General features: G+C 48.9%; 1 protein-coding gene across 1 annotated transcript in view; it reads left to right on the forward strand.

Moving 5' to 3' along the window:
• The window catches only part of GRIK3 (glutamate ionotropic receptor kainate type subunit 3), a 107,496-nt gene that overhangs the window by 51,014 nt on the left and 34,106 nt on the right, over positions 1-22,376 (forward strand). The window contains exons 2-7 of the mRNA XM_062509250.1: positions 7,400-7,576; positions 8,335-8,592; positions 10,977-11,158; positions 15,673-15,726; positions 19,463-19,636; positions 21,425-21,568. Of these exons, the coding sequence (XP_062365234.1) occupies positions 7,400-7,576; positions 8,335-8,592; positions 10,977-11,158; positions 15,673-15,726; positions 19,463-19,636; positions 21,425-21,568 (989 nt within the window). The remainder of the gene's footprint in view (positions 1-7,399; positions 7,577-8,334; positions 8,593-10,976; positions 11,159-15,672; positions 15,727-19,462; positions 19,637-21,424; positions 21,569-22,376) is intronic.

A 22,376-nucleotide genomic window follows, 5' to 3' on the forward strand; every position in this document is an offset into this window, starting at 1 on the left:
GAGCCCGTGGGAGCCTTTCCCAGCCAGCATCGAGGGCAATGGTGGGACTGGGTGTCACTGGGAGATCAGCCCCTAGCAGAGTTCTGAGGCTGCAACAGGCAGGGTCACTTCGGGAGATTTGCATTTCCTGTGAGCCGAATACTGGGTAAATTAAAAGTTCCGTGGCATTTTCCTTGCCTTTATCTTGATGGTAATCTGTTCCTCTGAGATTATGATGCTGCTTTCTTTTTTTTTTTTTTTTAAATTAATTGAGCCTGCTTAGGAAAAAAAAAAAAAGCCCATTTTATTTTAATCATGTATTATGCAAATTAGAAATTTAAATATCATTAAGAAATCTGTTGCTAACTTAATTTATTTCTGCTGTAGCGCCACTGAAGGCTTTTGATCTCAGATTAGCGCTTTGATCCGCTCCCTTGGTCGGGGTTACGCTCCGCCGCTGCGGTAAACGCTCTTCCTCAGATGTCAAACGTGCAACACCACAACAGCTTGTTCAAAGCATGGCAGAGGAAATGCTGCCAATTAGGCCAAACGAGGAGGGTTTGCAATGAGGAGAAGTTTGTTTCTAGGAGCCGCAGCCTGTTCTGCCATGTCCTGACCCATGGGGATGAGCAGTGCCAGTGTCCAGCTGAGGATGCAACAGGTCATCCCTAGGAGCAGTGACAAACCTTTCCAGACCTTCCCTATCTACTGTTCATTAAAAACACAACCTGCCATGTTCCATTAATTCCTCATTTAGTGTGAGTAAAGTGCTGATACATACATTTTAGCTCCAGTGGTTTTAATCAGTTCATTTAACCAGAAGCATTAATAATGTATTGCTTTGCCACTTGACTGCTCATCTGTTAAGCAGCTTATACATAGAAGAATGTCACCCCCTGTGACATGAAGTGCTTAATTCAGAGTAAATGAAATAGGATTTTGCATATTCAATACCAAAATAAGAAAAGAAGGAGACACTGTCTCCTGGGAATGGATCAACCTGCTGCGATGGGATTTCTGTCCTGGCAGGTGGGAAATCCCTCCTTGTGGGATGCATTTGTATTTCACGTATCTGATTTGCTGGTTGAATTCATTTCCTTGGCATTACTCAGCAATAACCTGGCTCTGCCTCCTGCTGCACCGTGTGGTGGAAGCAGAGGCACTGGGAATGCATCTCTGTCCTCTACCAGCCACCGTGGGGTCCCAGGGACACCCCCAGAGTGACCGGTGTGGGGGGCTGTGGCAGGGAGGTGACAACAGGACTGTTCCCACTCAGGTTTGGCTCCATCATGCAGGGTCACAGCAGCTGTAATAGAAACGTTCCTGGTCACATTTGAGGGTGTTTGGGGACAGTGAGCTCCCGGACACTGGGGGGGATCTTCTGCCTCTCCTCTGAGCTCACAGGGGATCCAAGATCCATGTCCTGCCTCTTCCCAAGGACGTCAGGCAGCAAATCCAGTCAGGTGTGCTGGGGAGTTCAGGAACACCCAAACCCGAGCCCAGAGGGGCTGCGCTCAGCCCCTGCTTGGCTCAGTTTCTCTGTAGGGTATCATGGACACAGGAAAAGCTCCTGGATGGGCAGATATGTCATGGGCTTCCTCAGCCCCATGAAACTGGAAAAAAGCAGATGGAAATGCCTTGGACCTGAGAGCCAGGGAAGCTGCCAGGGTGGGAGCAGCTGAGGGACAGGCTGGTGCCTTTTTAATTTATAGGAAAGAAACGCACAGCGAACGCAGGCAGCGTGTGAGCGTAAGCGATCCAGACACACTGGCTCTGAGGTTAATCCTCTCCCCGCGTTCCAGGCAGATCCTGCTCCTGGGTTTTTAGCAATCAGCATCCAGAGTGAGGAGCTCCCGTGGGCAGGGCCAGCTCAGCCCCCGAGCCCCAAGCCCTGCGCTGGGGCTCTCTTGCGTGATGCGTGTTGATGAAGCCTGAAATTGCTTTGGATCCGCGGCTGTGCTGCATCACATTAGGCAGAGCACGCTGAAGTGACGGAGCCAGTGCATGATCAGCAGCACTTGAAGGGGGTCAGGGACAGGGACTCAGATCCTGCTGCTCTGTCAAGCCCAAGAACCCACTGACAGACCACGGGAATTATTTTCAGCTCCTTCCCAGAAGGTTTGTTTCGATCAGTTTGCAAGTTGTGCTCGCTGCCTTGGCTGGAGCGGCTCCGTGGTGCTGCTGCAAGGCACATCCCAGGATGCTGCCAGCTTCCCCAGGGGGCTGGATGGGGCTGGATGGGGCTGGACGGGGCTGGATGGGGCTGGATGGGGCTGGGGCAGGGGGATCCACTGCACCTCTTTGGCAGCCAGCGCTTCCCTGGAGTAACAAGGGCTCTGCAAGGGTGGGAGCCCCCAGAGCTCCTGGCACTGCTTTCCTCACTCATCAGTTCATAGGGTGGGTTTGTTTCTGCCTGGGGACCAGCTGGCATCAGCACCAGACCTGGGGGCTCTGCTCCATGCCGGGCTGAGCACAGGACCAGCTCCTTGGAGCACACTCATGGAGAATTTCACAGTAGCAGCTCCTTGGGGGAAGGTGCAAGGAGAGATTTCTTCTGAATAAATCTGTCATTGCTTTCCCTTTTTGTACTGCTGATATTTATTGCCTTCTGGATTTCCCTGCTCTCTCTTCATCCTTATTATTGCACCTGAGACTGCCACAGTCCCCCAGGACGGGCAGGCTCTGGGAGTTGGAGCCCCGTTCCCAGCCACAACCTCGTGCTCCAGGGAACTTTCTTTCACTTCCCAGCAGTGTTATCTCATTTCTCTCTATAATGCTGCTGTATAAACAGCAGCTCTCAAGGGACCTGGGCCATGACAGTGAGATTTTCATCACTGGTCTTGTCAGCCAAGCAGCAGTGTCAGGTTCTCCAAGCCTTCCCAGGGAGGCAGCTCTGTGAGGAAGACTCCACAGACTCTCCATTTTCTGCCTCAGGGGCTTGTGGAGCAGCATCCTGCAGGAAAAGGCACTAAATTCTGTGTACCTGTGCTCATCGGCCCATTTGCTAATACTGTCCCCAAAACAGTGATTTGTCCTCAGAAAAGGGCAAATCTCATGCCTCAGAAGGCAACAGCAAAAACATTTTATAACCTCAGAGTAAAAAAACACAAAAACCACAGCTCTGGGCACGAAAGGGCTGTGAGTGGGAATAGGAGCTCCTGTGTCCCTGAGGAGCTCTGCTGGCTCCATCCTCAGTAAGAGCTATCTCAAACCAGGTATTTCTTCCCGGATGTCACATGGAAAGAGGCTGTCAGGGCTGTCTAAATGTGTGAACAACACTGTCAGCGGGGGAGAGAAAAGTGTTATCAGAAATAGTTGTTCTTCAAAGCTAAATAACTCCGTGATTTATAAGGAGTAGAAGATAAGAGATCACACCACACGCTGAGGGCTGCTGGAATTTTCTTTCTGAGAATGAAGCTGTTTGTTTTGGTAAAAGGCAAAAGAGGGGAGAAATGAAAACCTAAAATACTTTGACTTTCTTGACTTAGCTCTTGACAAAACTAAAAATAACTGCACTGAGCCCATGCAGCCATGTTCCAGGATCACTGGAGTGGTGGAGGAAGGTTCCCAGCCCATTGCCCGAGTGTCTTTCCATCTCCATCCTGGGGGCATTCCCAAAGTCTTCCAGCACCATCCCTGGGGACAGAAGAGTGCAGTGCAGTTTTGCTGGATGCAGAGAGACCTGGGTTGTTCTGATTGTCATCAACGGGATTTAAGGTGTTCTGTGGGATCCAGGTTTTACCCTGAAGAGAAGCCTGAGTTCTGCTACTCCGAGTGAAACCCTCTGTGGTTTTCAGCCAAACTTCCCCTTGTGCCAGGCCAGGCTCCTCCTGCCTGCCCATCCCCACTATTTCTCTTCTGGTCTAGACCCAAAGGGAGTTTTAGGCATTTGCTCTGGAATCCCATTTCAGATTTTGAAAACTCCTTACCTTAGCAGCAATGTCGAGGTCATCAAATAAAGTAACAGAAAGCAGTCAGACATGAGGTTGATTGTAATTAGTGTGTTTTCCCATACACTGGCTGACATTCTCCAGAGAGCAATTAATCTGCTTTAAGAGTAAAAGACAACTGAATAATTATTTAACGTGCCTGGGATTGATTTTAAAATCCAAGAAGTCAGATATAACAATGGATTACTTCATCAAAAAATATGTAAAATAAGTGATAAGGGTTGAAAGCCTTCATCAACAGCTTGTGTGAAGCATCTTCTACAAGGCAGACTCCCAGTCCCAGATCCCATTGCACCAAAGGCCCCCCCAAACATGGCATAAAAAGAAGGTTCCCAGGGAAAAATATCTATGCAAACAAAGTCAACCTGAACTGATAAAGTTCAGGTGCTGCAGCAGGGAGTCCTTGGGCTCTATTGACTGGTCAAGGAACAGCACACATAAATCAGGCAGCAAATCTTCTGAAAAACCTCAGGAGGATGTCACAAAGCATGACAGACCTCGTCATGGCCATCTTTTATCTCTCTGCCGAGCCACGGGAGGGGAAGAAAGAAGGAATGAGAAGCCGAGACCTGCACAGACAGGAAAGCACCACAGAGCATCCAGTGACCTCCAAGACATCGGAACTAGCTTCCAAAATAGGGCAGAGGTTTAGAGAGGGACAGCAGCACTAAAGAAGCTTCAGCTGTGCTCTCCTGGGTGGGATTTGTCGAAGCATTGTGTATAAAAGTGGACACTGTTTAGTTGTGGACTTTTCACACCCACTGGCTCTCGTTTGTGAGAGTGAAGCAGGATGAGGTTTCTGCCCAAGGCCTGCGTGGGATCACTTTGCAGTGGAGCTGCCTGCAATTGTCCAGCTCTCAGCAGCAGATTGCCCAGCCCTGTTCCTTCATCTCTCCTGCTGAGGTTTGCAGGGGACCCCTGGGGTCCCCCAGCCCAGCCATCAGCCAGCTGATGTCACATCCCTCGTGCTGCCAATGCCACGAGCTGAGTGTCTCCATTTTGCTCAAATGGAAGAACTGCAACAATTATTTTCATAATTAGCTGGCTTTGCAAATTAATGCCAGTTATGCTGTGTAATCATGATGAAGATTATGCATTAATCAGCTGTTTCAAGCCAGTTATTAGGCTCTTTAAATAATGATGGGAATGAACATCTCTGAAGGAGTGGCTCACAGCCAAGAGGGATGTGAGGATCCAATGGGATGTGCCATGAATCCCTGCACAGATCTGACATCAGGTGCTCCCAGTCTCCCCAGTTTCTGAGCAAAGATCAGGCTGGGGCATGTGGTGGCTCCACAGCAACTATGGGAGACTCCCACTGCCCCAGAGTATTCCTGGTGTGTTCCCAGCAATGGGAAATATGTGGAAACCCATCCCTGCTCTCTCATCGCCTGGCCCTGAACTCAAGGGACTCGGTGACTGCACAGAAAACTCCTTCCTGTCAAAAAGCCTGCTGTATCCAGTTGGATGTCTGGTAAGGGAATTTATTTAGCATCAAACACCAATGATCCACATATCCAGCCCTTCTATATTCTCTTATAGTAAGACATGCTCCAATGCAACCCTGAAAGTCCTGGACATGGAGAAAGCTTAATGCCAGCTGGTGGATAAACAAGGTAACATTAAGCAGTTATCACTTCAGGGCTATGCCAGGAAACAACAAGTCCCTGGACAGTGAAGCTTTGAACAGAAATATGGGGTGAATCTCGCACTCACTTTACTTTTGTTTATTGAATCTGATGTAATATTGTAGATGAACTTTCTTCTGCCCTAAGAAACTTATATTGAGCTGCCAGCATATGCAAACTTTGATGTGGATGAATAATTTTCTTTGTACCAGTCAAAACCCAAATGTTTTGGCATAATCCAGTGAGAATGAGGCATGTGGACAATTCTGCTACACTCCTGCCTACGCTGCTCAGCATTCTGGATTGAAAACCTGCCCATGAGTGACTGGCTGAAAATCACGTAAGACTGAAATGATGCTCCAGAATGAGCATTCAGCCTCTTTTTTTTCCTTTATTCTTCTGCCTATAACCAAAATTAGCAATGAGCTCAGTGTTTCTTTCTAGCAGAGACATGTAGGAAACAGCTCAAACTTTTTTATGTCTGTGAACGCAAATTAATTCCCACACTCACTTCACAACTGGGGACATGGATGCACAAAGACTGCAGAGGAAGAGGAGGAAAGGGACTTGTCACAATCAAGGGGAGCAAAAAGTCAGAGGCCTTTTGTAAATCCTTCTGCTTCCTTGCTGAGAACATCTCCAGCCATTGCTCCTGTGCTTCACCCAGTCTATGGCTCTTGTCACACTCCCAGGAGGACACTCAGAGCATGGCCATCAGCAAAGTTGTCAGCTTGGCTCTGCCCAAACTGGAACTCCTGGCTAACACCAAATAGCTATAAAACTATAGAAAATGTGCTCTGGCTGCTGGGGAAGGATTCATGGCACTGCCTGAAAGCCAGGAGGGCTGAGCAGACATCTGTTGTCTACAACAAAATGTTTGAGGACTATCTTAAATTGAAGAGGAAGATTTTCCTTCTGCTAATGAACCCTGAGACCATCTGTTACCAATTGTACTTGCTTATTTCACTCATCTATTAATTATTTTGGTTTTCTTTTGAATAAGATAGAGCATGGTTTGTGTCTTTCCATGGTTCTGCGAGGGGTGCAGGGTGGCTCCTGCATCTCAGAGACAAGGACACATGATTACATAACCCATGCCTGCTCCAAGTCACTCCAATTAGAGTGGCTGTCAGTGAGAACTGAGGACAAGACTCACAGACACGGAGCCAAGAAACCCAGGGATGCTGTGACATGAGCTTGTTGCCCTTGGGGAGGTGTAATGGCATTAACAACTTTTGAACACAGGAAAGCTTCATCTGAGACGTGCATTACTGAGCAGAGGAGCTGTAGGGTAGGCAAATCCAGAAGTCTCTGCTGGTCTGAATTAAAAACTTGGAGAACTAAACATGAGGAACAATAAAAAAGGAGAAGAGTACTGAAAATGGCACTGAAAATAGCCAGCAGCAGCACCGCCCTGCCTGTCTCCCGTGCAAGGACCAGGGGTGGGTGTTGAGGCAGGAGGATTTCAAGAGGAGGAGAGTGCCAGTTTTGTACCCAGTAATTCCTCAGAGCACAGACCTGGAGCCTCCCTGCAGATGGGCAATAAGCCTGTCCACTTCCCATGGTCTGGTCCTAAAGTTTTATGGGAAGCCACTTATCTGGCTTGTAAAAATAGTCCAAAACTTTAAACCACCTCTTATTGCCCCACAAAGCTGCCACCCTGAGCATTCTCACAGACCAGCATACAAGAAAAACCCAGTTCTTCATGTCTTCATTTCAGTACAGGACAGGTCCTCAAGCAAGCCCTACTCCATCCGCAAATGTTCCAAGAATTTTCTTATCCTTGCTGCATGAATTTGTGAAACAAACTGTGGCTCAAAGGTGGAATTTTTTGTCTTGCAGGAGGAATTTTTGAGTATGCAGATGGCCCAAACACGCAGGTGATGAGTGCTGAGGAACAAGCCTTCCGATTCTCCGCCAACATCATTAACAGGAACAGAACTTTGTTGCCCAACACAACCCTAACCTATGACATCCAGAGGATACACTTCCACGACAGCTTTGAAGCAACTAAGAAAGGTAAGAGCAGAGCAAACTTCTGAGCAGCTTTGTGGACACTGATTCCGTGTAAGAAAGGTCTGGTTTCAAGACCAGCAGCTTGTTCTGTCCTGCTCTCACCAGTGAACTGGATGAGAACTCCTGCTGGAGCTGACCTTCCTGAGGCATTTTAATACAAGGGGAACAACTACTGTTTTTTTCCTCTGAAAACCTCACAAAACTCCTTTCAGCGTTTGCTCTAATCCTGAGCTAAGGTCTGGAGGCCATGCCTGTGTTTGTGTCGCTGCGTCCCTGGCAGTGCTCACATCCATCACATGGATGTTCTGTTCTCTTAATAACAGTCACTTTTGATTACTGGATAACAGCAGCACGCTTGAATTGCTGAAGGGGAGGGACTGCACAGCAAAGGCTGTGAGCTGGTAACCTGTGGGCTTGTGGAGTTTGATTCTGGCTGGGGACAAAGGAAACCTGCTGATTGAGCTGGCAGCTGTTGGAGGGACATCACCAGCAGGGAGCTACCTACTCCCAGCCAGCCCAGTGATGCCCTGTCCCTTCTCAGATGGTTTTGTGGTGGAGGCTCCCTCAGAGGAGTCCCTCAGGGACTTTTCTGTCCCTCTACCCACCTGGCATAACTCATCCTCTCTCTCTGTGCCTCATCACTGCTGTAATTATCCATTATCAGTGCTGGGTGAGTGCCCAGAAGTGTCTGGGCTATGCCCCGGGCTGCCCCATGCTTAGCCCCCCCAGGATTTGCTGACATCCCTCCCTTCCCCTTCCAGCCTGTGACCAGCTCGCTCTGGGGGTCGTTGCAATATTTGGACCTTCTCAAGGCTCCTGTACCAACGCTGTCCAGTCCATCTGCAATGCCCTGGAGGTCCCCCACATACAGCTCCGATGGAAGCATCACCCTTTGGATAACAAGGACACTTTCTATGTCAACCTGTATCCTGACTATGCTTCCCTGAGCCACGCCATCCTGGACCTTGTGCAGTATCTGAAATGGAGGTCAGCCACAGTGGTGTACGACGACAGCACAGGTGGGTAAAGGAGGGGCTCAAAGAGGGAATCCTGGAGATTTTCTGTACTGGGTTTCTTTGGGAACTTTTCCAATCAATCCTCTTGAGAGAAAGATGATGCCCTGTGCAGTGAGGGGTTCCCAGGAGTTCCAGACAATACTGTGGGCAGCCCTGGGAGCTTTCTAAGCATTTAATTCACAAAGCTCTCAGCAAGTGGGGCAGTGAGCTGGTAAAGGGTCGTGGGGGGGGGGGGTTCATTGACATGGGGTGACCATCTCAGCCTGGCTCTTCTGGCCCTCTGCAACAGAAAAGCCCCAGTACACAGCTGCCATGGAGGGAGCATTTCCCAGCTAAAACCAAAAAGCCGTTCTGGAAAGTTTTTTGTTTTCTAGATAATTCTGTAACACAGAGCTGGCAAGTTCTTCATGTAAGGAAAGCTGTTGATGGTTAAACAAAGCAAAGTGCTGCACAGCTCTAGATATAGACCACCCAAAAAACAAAAGCCACATTGAATAGCCTGTCCAACCTAATTTCACTAAACCAAATGGTTTCTTTAGGGGAGGGCTGATGAGAACACAGTTTGACATTTCTGTTTTGCAAATGTGGGTCACAGTATGTTCCCTTCATGGCATATTCTAATGTGTTTCTTCTATGCAAAGGGACATGCTTCTCTCTTCCTCCTTGCAATAGGCATCTGCTGAAATTCTCCTTGCAACACCAGATTCCAATAATTCAGATGCTCAGCTGCATCCGCCATGGCTCTTTGCCTTGTGCAGGAAACAGAAATGAATTCTGAGGGTAGCAGGAAGTTACGAGTTGTGATTAAGTGACTGTTACGATCTACACGACTCATAAATCCAAGCACATATTCATTTTTTCCTTTTGCTGCTGTGCATGGTAAATATGCAGATTTTAATTTGTTGTGTAGCTGATTATCACATCCTGTCCTTTCTCAAGGGCACATCTGCTTACTTTTTTTTGTGATCCCAGAGGTGTCAGAGGTTAGGACCAACCTGCTGTTCTCCCTTTCCTACCCAGTGCAGAAACCCCATCCAGCTCTACTGTCTGCAGGGGTGGCAGGGAACCACAAAGGAAAGCCACTCTGTCCTAGGACAGCTCCTCTGGCATTAAAGGCTGACATGTGACACCTTTGTTTTTAAACCCATTAGCAATGGCCGTTTGAGGGATGGATGGATGGATGGATGGATGGATGGATGGATGGATGATGGATGGATGAATGGATGATGGATGGATGGATGGATGGATGGATGGATGGATGGATGATGGACGGATGGATGGATGGATGGATGATGGATGGATGATGGATGATGGATGGATGGATGAATGGATGATGGATGGATGGATGGATGGATGGATGGATGGATGGATGGATAGATGGATGATGGATGGATGGATGGATGGATGGATGGATGATGGATGGATGGATGATGGATGGATGGATGGATGATGGATGGATGGATGGATGATGGATGGATGGATGGATGGATGGATGGATGGATGATGGATGGATGATGGATGATGGATGGATGGATGAATGGATGATGGATGGATGGATGGATGGATGGATGGATGGATGGATGGATGATGGATGGATGATGGATGGATGGATGATGGATGGATGGATGGATGGATGGATGGATAGATGGATGATGGATGGATGGATGGATGGATGATGGATGGATGATGGATGGATGGATGATGGATGGATGATGGATGATGGATGGATGGATGAATGGATGATGGATGGATGGATGGATGGATGGATGGATGGATGAAGGATGGATGGATGAAGGATGGATGGATGATGGATGGATGATGGATGGATGGATGATGGATGGATGATGGATGGATGAATGGATGATGGATGGATGGATGGATGGATGGATGGATGAAGGATGGATGGATGATGGATGGATGATGGATGGATGATGGATGGATGGATGGATGGATGGATGATGGATGGATGGATGGATGGATGGATGGATGATGGATGGATGATGGATGGATGGATGGATGGATGGATGATGGATGGATGATGGATGGATGGATGGATGGATGGATGGATGGATGATGGATGGATGATGGATGGATGGATGATGGATGGATGGATGGATGGATGGATGGATGGATGGATGGATGATGGATGGATGGATGGATGGATGATGGATGGATGATGGATGGATGGATGGATGGATGGATGATGGATGGATGATGGATGGATGGATGGATGGATGGATGATGGATGGATGATGGATGGATGGATGGATGGATGGATGGATAGATAGATGGCGGTTCTGATCTCTTTCTGTGCAGAAGAGAGGAAGCACTGAGGTGGGGAAGGCAGAGCTGTAACCTGTGGGTTTGTCTCTGTGTGACTCCCAAAGGCCTCATCAGGCTGCAGGAGCTCATCATGGCCCCATCCCGCTACAACATCCGCCTGAAGATCCGCCAGCTCCCACTGGACACTGACGATGCGCGGCCGCTGCTCAAGGAGATGAAGCGGGGCAGGGAATTCCGCATCATCTTCGACTGCAGCCACCTGATGGCAGCTCAGATCCTCAAGCAGGTGAGCAGGGGGGGAGCAGGAAAGCAAAGTGGCTGCTGAGGAGCCCATGGGTGTAGGGTGGCTGTAATGAAAAGTGGACCCCACCCTGAGGTGCAGCTTTCTCTTGAGCCAAAATCCACAGCCACACCAAAAGCTACAGCATTGTCCATCCTTCAAGGACACTGCTGGATTTCTACAGACAATGGCATTTTCACTGCAAGACCGGAAGTACCAAAAAGTGGCTCTAGGTAAGAACAAACAAATGTTACAGGAGGAGAAGGAGCTGTGCCAAATGCAGCGCCCAGGCCCAGGCTGGTGCTGGACAATTCTGTGGCTCTCCCTGCAGCTGCACAGCCCCAGCCTTCTTCCCTCTTCCCCCCTCTCCCTCCATCCAGACAGGCTCTCCCAGTCAGGAGGGATGGCATCCTCTGTCCCTTCCCCAGCACTGTCTGCAATTCTTGGACTTTAAGGCAGATGTCAGTGATTTTCCATTCATCTGGGCTCCCTCCTTTCTTCCTCCACAAGTTCCTCCACTGGCATTCTTGCTGCTCATCCCAGCTCCTCCTCATTCCCGAATTCCTTTGGGTTTCAGGGTCAATATGAGGCAGAGGAAAAGGCTCTCACAGAGATGTTAAAAACCAGCTGGTGGAACTGTTGCTCCATCACCATCCAGATTAAATAAATCCCTGAAGGGGTGAGAAAAGCCAGCAAAAGGCAAGAGCCCTCTCCTGCAGCCTGCTTGATGTAAAATGAAGGGAAGTGCTTAGAGAACTTGGAAAGCCTGGGAGGGATTATTATGGGAAGCAATAGAAGGGGCTTATTGTCTCCTGCCAGTTATTTTCCTGCGCTGGTTGTGTTTGGTGCTGCTCACTTATTATGCAGTTTATTATAGTTTATTGTGCCATCTGCTCAGCTCATCCCTGCCGGTGCAGAGTGAGGAAGATGGAGGAGAGGGGGGACTAGGGGAGACAAGACTCTCTAAGTCCTTCTGGCTGGGTCTGTGTGTGTGTGTCGGGGTTTTGTCAGGACCTGAAGCAATGGATTTCAGCTTAGCAATATACGACAGTGTATTTTTACTCAGGGAAATGCCGGAGTATTTTCAGAGTCTGGGAAGTCACACAAGTCCAAGCCAGAGCCTGACTGGTCTCTGCATGCCTGGCCACTCTGCTGAGTAACATCAGACAGGTTTGGAGCAGAGCACCATGACTTGCAGGTCACCCACATCTGCTCAAGATTAGGAGGCTTAGAAACCTCATATTTTCCTCACTTTTCTGCCTGTAGCAGGAAATGCGTGTCTAGAGGTGCCACCTGTATTTGTGAAATAGCTCTTTCCACTGAAAGTACAAGCTAGGCAAAGCCATCTCCTGGAGGAGGGGAGTCTGCTTCCCTTCACAACAGTAGAAGAATAATGCACAGAATGAATAATAGACTGCAAAAAAAAAAAAAAAACCGAAACAAAACAAAATAAACAAACAAAAACCAACCAAACAGGAAGGAAGGCCCAGAATTCTGTTTATGGCAGAATCAGTGATATTTATATTTTACTGCTATATTATGCCTTTTTGTAACATTTTGGTCACTACACCAGTCAGCTCTGCAGACATTTGGCTGGATGGAGTCCCTGGAGTCTCTTGGCCCTGCTGCCACCCCCACGCAGCCTCACGGGTGGCAATAAGGTTCTCACAAGACTTGTGCTGAAATTTCCACTCCTTGACTGATTTTCATTGCACATCTTCAGAAAACACAGAAGGTTTGAGCACCTACAGCCTGTGCTGGCTGAGGCAGGTCTGGCTGAGCAGTGCACACACCATCATGGGATCTTGCTCCCCAGGTTCCATGCTGCCACAGCACAGCACTGATCATCAAACTGGAGTAGTAAAAAACCCATGTGTGGGAGTCCAGGGTGTTCCCCTGGCTTCCCTGGATGCCTCGAGACCCCTCAGGCAGGGGGTTCAGAGGGCTTGGTATAGTGCCCAAGACCCCAGGGGACTGGATTTTAGTCCCTGGAAAAAATTACCAAAATTGCAGGAAGAATCACAAGTCACAAAAATTAAGTAGAGTATAAATTAGATTGTTAGAAGGTAGAAAAATGAGTTTTTAGAAATGTTTATATTAGGGGGTTTAAAGATAAGTTGGAGGATTTTGGGCGTGGTATGTCTTTTCTTCTTCTTTTTCTTCTTCTTCTTCTTCTTCTTCTTCTTCTTCTTCTTCTTCTTCTTTATGTCATCCATCTTCTGAGTCAGGATGGCATCACTGGATTGGTTTGGGACAAAGTTGGACAGTGTAATAAAGGTGCCATGTGCTGGAAAGTAATTGTAAACATTAGGTATGTAATTTATAGGATAAAAGATAAGTCCTGCCCAAGGGCAGGCAGAGCGTGCCTTGGATCGATGTGCTACACAGACCTCTGTTAGCCAGAGAAAGAATTTCTTAGATTAGAAAGAATAAACAACCTTGGAAACCTCAGAAAACGGCTTCCTGACTCTTCTTAGGTGCTCGAGCTGAGAAGACTTGAACTCTAAACCACCTAAATGTCCTGTTGTGGGGGATCTCAAGTTCAGGAGACCCCGCAGACAGCGACACCCATGGATTAGTAATCCATGAGTAACATTACGTGAGACAGCACAACTGCACAGATGAGACTGTCACCTACTGCTCCAGCCTGGGTCCCTTGGAGTGACCAGACATTATTTTGCCCTCTTGGAAAGCAAATAATTGTAGAAACCTATCAGAGAGTGGGTCTTGCTTGTGAGGCTTCCCTGTTCTACCCCAGATTTTCTGGCCTTCCTCAGTTTTGGTCCCTTGCTATCACTCCAGGTCTGTTCCAGGCTTCCCTGCACTGTCCCAGGCAGCTCTGCAGGGCACAGCTGTGCCTGTCAGCTCTGACAGAGCTCCTGCTCTCATCGTGGCCACTGCCTGTGGCTTATCCACCGGGATGATCATTTATTCATTTTCTCACAAACCCAGATGCTTCCTGCCCCAGGCTGCCAGTGTTGGGAAGCTGAAGCTTCCTTCTGACAGCAGGGCTGGGCTCCTCAGCTATAGCCAGAATGATCCAGCTGTAGAACATGAACTGGGATCTCATTATTTGCTCCAGATTGGCTCCCCGTCACTGACTGATGCTTCCCATGCTGAGGTGCCATTCCCTACTTCAGCTCTTTGAACCAGGGTGTGCAGAAGGGAGAGAGCCACACTGCAGCCCCCTGGATCCACTGACCATGCAGGGACTGGGGGCCAGGATGGTGAATGGCCGCAGGGACAGCCCCCAAACTTTCTAAAAGCTACTTCCAGAGCAGGAAACCTGAGGTGAAATCACACTCTAGAGTCACAATATCTAGGCTTGCAATCCAGATCCTTTCCTTTTCCCTTGTTTTTTGACATCTCTCTTCTTTTCAGATTATCACTTCCTTCCTCGGAGAAAAATTCCGCCCTAGTAATTTTAGCAAAAACCAAGGGAAGCAAACATTTCCTGGGGGGACTTGAAGTCACTCTCTCATCAGTGGGGATTTTAAAGTGCTCTTGCATGTGCTTTCTCCAGAAAACATGCTCACACAGTCAGCATCCCAGCCAAACTCACAGGAATCTTTCCTGTCACCAGCCACCAGCTTCAAGGTGACTTTTCTCATAGACAGAAATGTGCTCCTCCCATGTTGTGAAGGGCCTGGACAAAGTCATTCAGCCAAGGCCCCTTCAGCCCATGGATGTCCTCTGAAAGGGCTTCCAGGACAGTCTGTTCTCTCCAGTGCTCAGTTATGCAAATCCCAGCAATCTGCAGGAGCCATCCTCCATGTAGGGGCTGGCAGGGAATCTCAAACTTTGCTGGCCAAGGGCCTCAGGACCATGATCTCCAAAAGCTGAGCGACAGAGGATATTCCTACTCCCCATCCTTGTGCCTACACCTTCAGTGACCCACTTCTAAACCAGTCCCTAAGTTAGGATCTGACGGTTGTGCTCAGCAAGGAGGGACAGAGGCAGGAGCTCCACGTAGGGGCTCGCTGAAGGTGGGGATGCAGAGCCCCAGAATTACACGTGTCAGAAATCCAAACCCTTTCAGCTGGCTTCTTCACCACTACACAGGCGTGGAACTAAAAGAACAGGTAATTTATGGTCACTCTGCCCAGGTTTGTGTGGGGCTGCTCATCGTTTGGGATTGGAGAAGGGGAGGTGACCCCCTTTCCCACAGCTGTGCAAACAGAGCCTGGAGGACCCTGCACCCATGAGTGAAGTGCCACAGTGCCCTGGGGCACCCAGTGTCACCCAGAAATGCCACCAGCCCTCACGGGAGCTGGACACAGGCTTTGCCATGGTTTCAGAATGGTTTGAGCACCACAGCAATGCTTAGCTCAGCATCTGAACACCTGCCTCTTGCTGACTGAGTGTGGCTTAACTGCTCCGTGACCTCAATCCTGAATCCAGCCCTGGTGTTTCCACGTCTCTCCTGCCACATTTACCTACGAGCTCTGAGTTTTATGTTGCATGGCTGTTGTTATATTCTTGTATCCCTTTACTAACCTCTTTTCCCTACTCTCCTTAAGGCTATGGCAATGGGGATGATGACAGAATATTACCACTTCATCTTCACCACTCTGGTAAAGTATCTGGTTGTGTACACACCTTGTACACTCACTGCTGGGGGTGGGATGTGAGGGGGCAGCTGGAGCAGGAGGGTGGGATGGGGGTCTGATCCTGGCGTGCACTGCACTGCAATGGGGTGGGAAACACAAGGAATTGGGAGATCTGGGACCCCTGGAGGAGAGGGCAGGGCTGGACTTGGCTGCAGGTCAGGGTCAGAGCCCAGTGACTCCTCTGCTCTGCAGCACTGCCCAGGTGCTCAGAGATGTCAGTTCTTCCTTCCCCTGCCCTCAGACAGGTCACTCCTCTGGAGTGCACAGATCTGGATTCTGCTTTTATCTTCCCTCCCATTTTGATTTCAGCGTAGCTCCCCACACACTAACACTGAGCACAGGGAGAGTGCAAGGCTGCAGCCACCACCCAGGATTTGGTGGGACCCTAATTGTGCAAAAGCTGGGGATAAGCACCCAGGACCCCCTCTGGAGCCAGGAGCAGCCCTGTTGTGATCCAAGTTTCAGCCCTGCAGGTTTATTTTACAGGAGGGGAGCTCAGCCTGACATTAACTCCCCTCTGTTAAACACGGGCCAGTTCCTCTGTGACTCTGGGAGGCATTTGGCTTTCCTGGCAGGGTCACTTTTTTCTCCATTTAAGATGCTATTGTCTAGACTACTGTTGAATTTTGTGTGATTTTGAAAATCCAATTTGTCTTTTTGCCTTTAGGAAAGAAACACACTATACTAACCCTTAAAAACTACAAAATTTATTTTTCAAATGCAAATGACATTTTAATTACCCCTGCTGCCATTATCTATTCCAGGCAGCTTTAAGCATTTCCCAGATAACCTCCTATTAATCAGCCCCAGCTGAGCCTGGAGTACATTTCATGTGTAGGTACAGCCTGGAGGTGGGAAAAGAGGAATTATAATAAATTAATAGATAAGCAATCACAATTAATGCCACTTTCCTGAAATAACAGTTATATCATGGGAAAGATATTTTAATCTGTCATTCCTTAAGGCAATGTTTTCCTAGCTTGCAATGCCTGTGCTTCAGCTTCCCCAGTACGAGACCCATGGGGTGCTAATGAATTAGTCTATTATGTTATACTGAATGTTTCTAAAAGGTCCCCAGTCAATACTGAGCACAGTGTATCAACACTTGGCATGAAATGCTTCAACATTTTGCTAGGCAGCATGACTACAGTTCACTGACTCCAGCATGAAGAGCCCCATCAGCCTTTTCCACCACAGGAGGAGGAGGAGGAGCAGGAGGAGGATCTCTGATGAGTGCTGGTCTCTGTCACATGCAGATTTTACATCCAAAGCCCCTGCAGGGAGAACCCCAGAGCTCCACTCTTGTGGGGGTGCCTCAGCAATCTGTAAACTGGGGCTTTGCAGACATGGCCAAGCCCTGCCAGATCCCAGGGCAGAGCTGTGGAGACTCCGCACCCACAGGCAGCAGAAGACAGGGATGCCCTTCCTGGACCACCTTTCCAGCTTCCCACTGAGCATGTGGGATGCGCTGAGGATCAGTCCTCAGCACTGCTGCCACCACCATGGAGTCCAAACTGGGCAAACTGGGAAAGGGGGAAAGCATCATGGGAACACCGAGAGTAAAATTAAGGGTGGGGGGAAGAATTAATCTTCAGTACAGAAAATAATGAGTGAAAGGGAATGTAGATGAGGTGGAAAATAGAACCAGATGTTTCAATTTGTGGCTGTGCAGGAGCAGAAAATCCAGAAGAAACTGATCTGATGATTCCCATCCACACCTCCCCGCGTCCTGACACTCAGCTGGTGTTCTGAATTATCCTCTGATTTCAGGAGGTGATAAATCAGGCTGCAGCTGAGATTTAAACTGCAACCAAGGAGGGGGCCTGATGGGAGGTTGGTTTTTACAGGAACTTGGTGAAAGGAAGGGTCGGTGGGGAGCAGCGGGGCAGGGACAGCATCCAAAATACCCGTGGGATCTGAGAGGTGGCCAGGGTTGATGGTTTGACAGAGGGGCAACAGAGACCATGGGGTCTGGAGCTTGGGGATCTGATTTGTCACATACAGTCACATTCTGAGGGAGAAAGATCAGCTTTTGCAACAAAAATTATTTCCTCACAGCAGTTTCTGGAATACAAACTGAAATGTCTGATTAAAAATGAATCTTGAAAAAGCAGACCCATTCCAGCAGGTCAGGCACAGGAACTGCTGTCCCCCCTCCAAACCAGAGACACGAGTACCTGTCTGAGGTCAAACCACTGTATTTGCCCTTAGCTCCCTGAAGTCATTTAAAAGTCAGCAATGTGGACTGGTTTTCACAGTGCACTTTAACAGAATGTGAAGGTTTGCACTTGCAATTTTTCAGGGTTAAAAAACAACCCAAAAACCCAGGTCCAAATTGCCATTGTAGGGTGATTAATGATTTGGTCCCTGCTGCACCTGCAGATTTGAGCACTGCATCCATCAGCAGTGAGCCCTGGAGCTGCAGAGGTTGGGGCAAGGCTTACAGAAAAGATCAAACCCCCAAAGCTTATTAAAGCAAAGCAGCCATAGGAACCCTCGCTCCCCCATGGAGAATGATGTCTCAGTTGCTGCCAATGCTGCTGCTGTTCTGCTTTGCTTAGGGCAGCACGTGGGACTTCACCAGCCCCCTGTGGGCTGATGGGTGCTGGAGCTGTGTCCCACTAGCACAGCACAGAACAGCCCCAGCATCTCATCCCACACTGAACCTCCTTTTGATAAGACCTAGTGAGAGCAGTGAATGTCACATATTCACCCCCACGCTCCATTGCAGACGACTTGTGGTGCTGCCTTTCTACTTCCTCACATTTATACTGCCGTGAAACGCTCACAGAAATCGTTCAGGAATAAACGCTGATGAAATATGTCCCATCCAACAAATGGTTCCCATTAACCAAGCCACCCCTGGCTGCCCTCTCACCACATTCCCTCGGGTGAGTTGCTTGGCTTTGGGGAGCAGATCAGCTGCCACCTGCCCCTGACATGCTGTCTAACCCCAAACTCATCCCTGAGCACTGAAGATGATATTCAGACACGTGGAGAGCCAAGAACTGCCCCACAGTAGTGCTCCCCCAGTGCCCCCAGTTCCCCTCGCTGCCCGCTGAGCGATGCTCCCAGGCCAGCAGCCAGCAGAGCTGAGCACTGCCTGGCTCTGGTTCTCACATCGTATAAAGGGCACCCTCATTCATCTGCAGACTGTGTAGGCTGGTCAGAATGTCAAGAAATGCGTCTTAGTTCCTCTTTGATAGTCAGCAAATTGGTGTTTTGCATTCAGAGTGACTCTGTCATCCGCAGCACCCCGCGGGCCCCAGCACTGCCAGCAAATCCTCCATGGAAAAGTCCATGGGAGCTCCAGATACAGAAACTCTGCCTTGTCCCCCCTCTCTGGGTCACGAGTCTCTTTTTTCAGAGTCACAGGCAGTGATTCTGGTTTTCTCCCCACAATTCTCTCACCTCTTTCATGCTGACAGCGAGTTCCTTGGCTCTTTGGTAGCAGCTCCCTTCTGCTGCGTGTGGGGAACCTGCACATACAGCACCCAAATTCCACCAACACCTCCAGGCCTCGGCAAGCAGCGCCTGATGGCAGCAGACAGCACAATCCTTTAATTCCTGAGGGATCTGTACTCCCTCCCACCTTCTGTGGGCTCTGCTGTCTCGCTCCTAACACAGACATGAACCGACGCAGAAAACTCAAACAAAACAAAGCCAAGCAAAATGTTTAAACCAGTTTCTCTCTTTTAAGGATCTTTATGCATTAGACCTAGAACCATATCGCTACTCTGGGGTGAACCTGACCGGATTCCGGATCCTCAACGTGGAGAACCCACACGTGTCCTCCATCATTGAGAAGTGGTCCATGGAGAGGCTGCAGTCGGCGCCCAAGGCAGAGCTGGGGCTTCTCGATGGTGTGATGATGGTATGGGCAGTTCAAACAGGGCACAGGGGTCTGGGAACAGGGCAGGGTGGTAAGGAAGGCAGGAACAATTATTAAGGCCTAAATGTTACCCTTTTTTTGGTTCTTGTACCAGTAACAAGTCATCCCAGGTGTCTGCCCTGAGGTACTTTCTTCCATTCTTTAATAACTGTCCCTCAAAGTCTGGGGTGAAGCCCACACCCTGCTGCTGTGGTAATGCTCCTGCTCAGGCCCAGCTGCCAAAAGATTTCCCAGCAGACAAAGTAGGTGGCCAGGACATGTCCCAAAGGCTCCAGCTGCCCCCGAGAGCAGAGGGACACTGGCTCCCAGGGCTGGGAGCACAGCACTGGGGCTGGGCCAGGCACTTTGCCGAGATAGAGGCAGGGGAAAAGTGCCAAAGCAATGCCCAGAGATGGGCAGTGCTGCTGCTTTGATGACTCCTTTTAGGGTCTGATGGCAGCTCTGCTCTGCTGAGTTACTGCTCGGAAGGTACAGCACCTGCTCTCCCATCTGTCTTCCCTGCCAGGCTGTCTCCGACCCCCAGAATTGCTGACTGGCTCCCTCCTTCCCTCTCCCTTTAGATCTGCCAGAACCAGCCCTGCAGAGCGGCAAAGCCTCCCAGACTTTCACCTTGAAAGGGCTCCTAAGATCCCTCCTGTTGTGTTTGTTGTTAGGGATCCCACTTAGATCCCACTCTCCTGCCTCTGCCCACAGCTGAGCCCTCCTGTGCCTGCAGCACGGCTCAGTCCCCAGCTCTGCCTCTCCTCCCAGCCCTCCTTCCTTTCTCAGAGGGATCCTGCCTTTGATTCCTGTTCTCCAGGTGTCCATCCAGTGGGGCACTGGACTCAGCTGGGCATTGCAGTCTGTAATTCACCATGAAATTGCATGGATGTATCCTTGCCCCCCTCTTTCCTCCAGTCCCAAACTCACAAACCTGTCCCTGCTGAGGTCCATACCCACCCACGGATGCAGGTGGGGCTCCTGCTCTTCATGCTTGGTTGCTGAGGGAAGGGAAGGTCACAGGGACAGCTGCCAAGGCTGGAGGATTTTCTCCATGGCTACATCCTGTTAGATGTTTGCTCAGTTATTTGCTGTATTATTTTGTTTTATTGTGGTTTATTATGATGCTGCTACACTCACATCTGTTTTGTGGCTCTGTGAAGCCAGCAAATAATGTATTTTCACTAGGAGGTCTTACCACATCAGAGCAAAAAATAAATCCAATTCTCCTGATCAGTGTTTGGATGCGAGATGGGGCATCTCAAATTGAATCTAAAATTATCACATTATATGGGGGGAAAAAAAAACATTCTCCCTAGTTCACATCACTGAAATGCTAGAATATGTTACAATGCTATGAGGTCCTGATTTTGGTGACAGCTTGTGTCATTTTTTTTTTGAAAAATGTGTGCCCACAAACATCTCTGTTTCTTATTTTCCCATGTATAAAATAGTGTGGAAAATATGTTCCCGTATAGCTGTTTTTTTTTTTTTACACTCAGACAAAACAGACTCAATAACAAAACTCTGTTACTACCTTCCACATTTAGAAGTCGTTGCCTCCCTCTTTGACACCACAGCAGGAACCGTGCAAGAAACAACCCGAGCAGTCACTCACAGACAAACAACACTTCCAGAACTGCCGATTTTAGACAGAACCCCGAGCTTTCGGTCTGCAGAGCCAAGGAACCATCAAACAGGGAACATCAAGCAGAGCAACCCAGGGGGGTAACTCAGAGTGGGTTCCACCTTCTGCTGGGACTCCACCAAGGCTGTCCCCGTTCCCTTTAGACAGACGCTGCCCTGCTGTACGACGCGGTGCACGTGGTGTCCGTGTGCTACCAGCGCGCGCCGCAGATGACCGTGAACTCCCTGCAGTGCCACCGCCACAAGGCCTGGAGGTTCGGCGGCCGCTTCATGAACTTCATAAAAGAGGTAAAAGCCTGATTTTAATTTTTTTTTTTTTTTTTTTAACCATCGACACAGCCCGGGAGGGGCTTCGTCTTCAATTTCATATTATCAACAAATATAACCCTGTAGAGGAGACGAATCCCTCTGCAGATACCCCCTTGGTGTTCTCTCTGAGATAAGAAAAACTACTTAACCAGAATGACTAATGCTAGAAAAACGTAGGCCTTCTCTTATCTTTTTAGAATATTATTGGTTAGAATTGATTCTTTATAATTGGTTGTCCCACACAAAGAAACCTCATGTAGTTGGCTAAGTGTTTTAATTTTGTACCCTATTGGTTTACTTTTGATCCCCCCCACCAAACCCTATAAAAGCACATGTAGTACCCCATATATTTAGATTCCTACATGACCTCCCTTCAGAGAATAAAGCCTTTGGAAAAGTCTGAGCAGTTTCCCAGTCTTTTTATGTTGGCCGAAGAAGGTTCCTGTAAGCAAAGATGAAATCACAAACAGAGCTGACAGCCCGATGGGCCAGTGCTTACATACCTTGTAACTGACCCCTGCCCGAGAAAAGCAGGGGCGGGGGGGGGGAAAGTTACATAACCCCTTTTTATTTCCTTAATTTTGTCTGGCCTCTGTTTATAGGTAGCCCAAAAAGACATCACCGCCGCAGCCCCGCGGGAGCTGCAGGGCTCAGCACACAGCTGTGTTTGCTCCAGCTGGCCAATATCAGACATTCCATGTTTTCCCCGGCTCCCAGGGGGCTCTGCAGGCTGCACATCCCATAGGAAAACCACCTGCACGCCCAAATGAGCAAACACGAGCCTCCC

The sequence above is a fragment of the Cinclus cinclus genome, chromosome 26, assembly GCF_963662255.1.
Source record: "Cinclus cinclus chromosome 26, bCinCin1.1, whole genome shotgun sequence".
Classification (NCBI taxonomy): domain Eukaryota; kingdom Metazoa; phylum Chordata; class Aves; order Passeriformes; family Cinclidae; genus Cinclus; species Cinclus cinclus.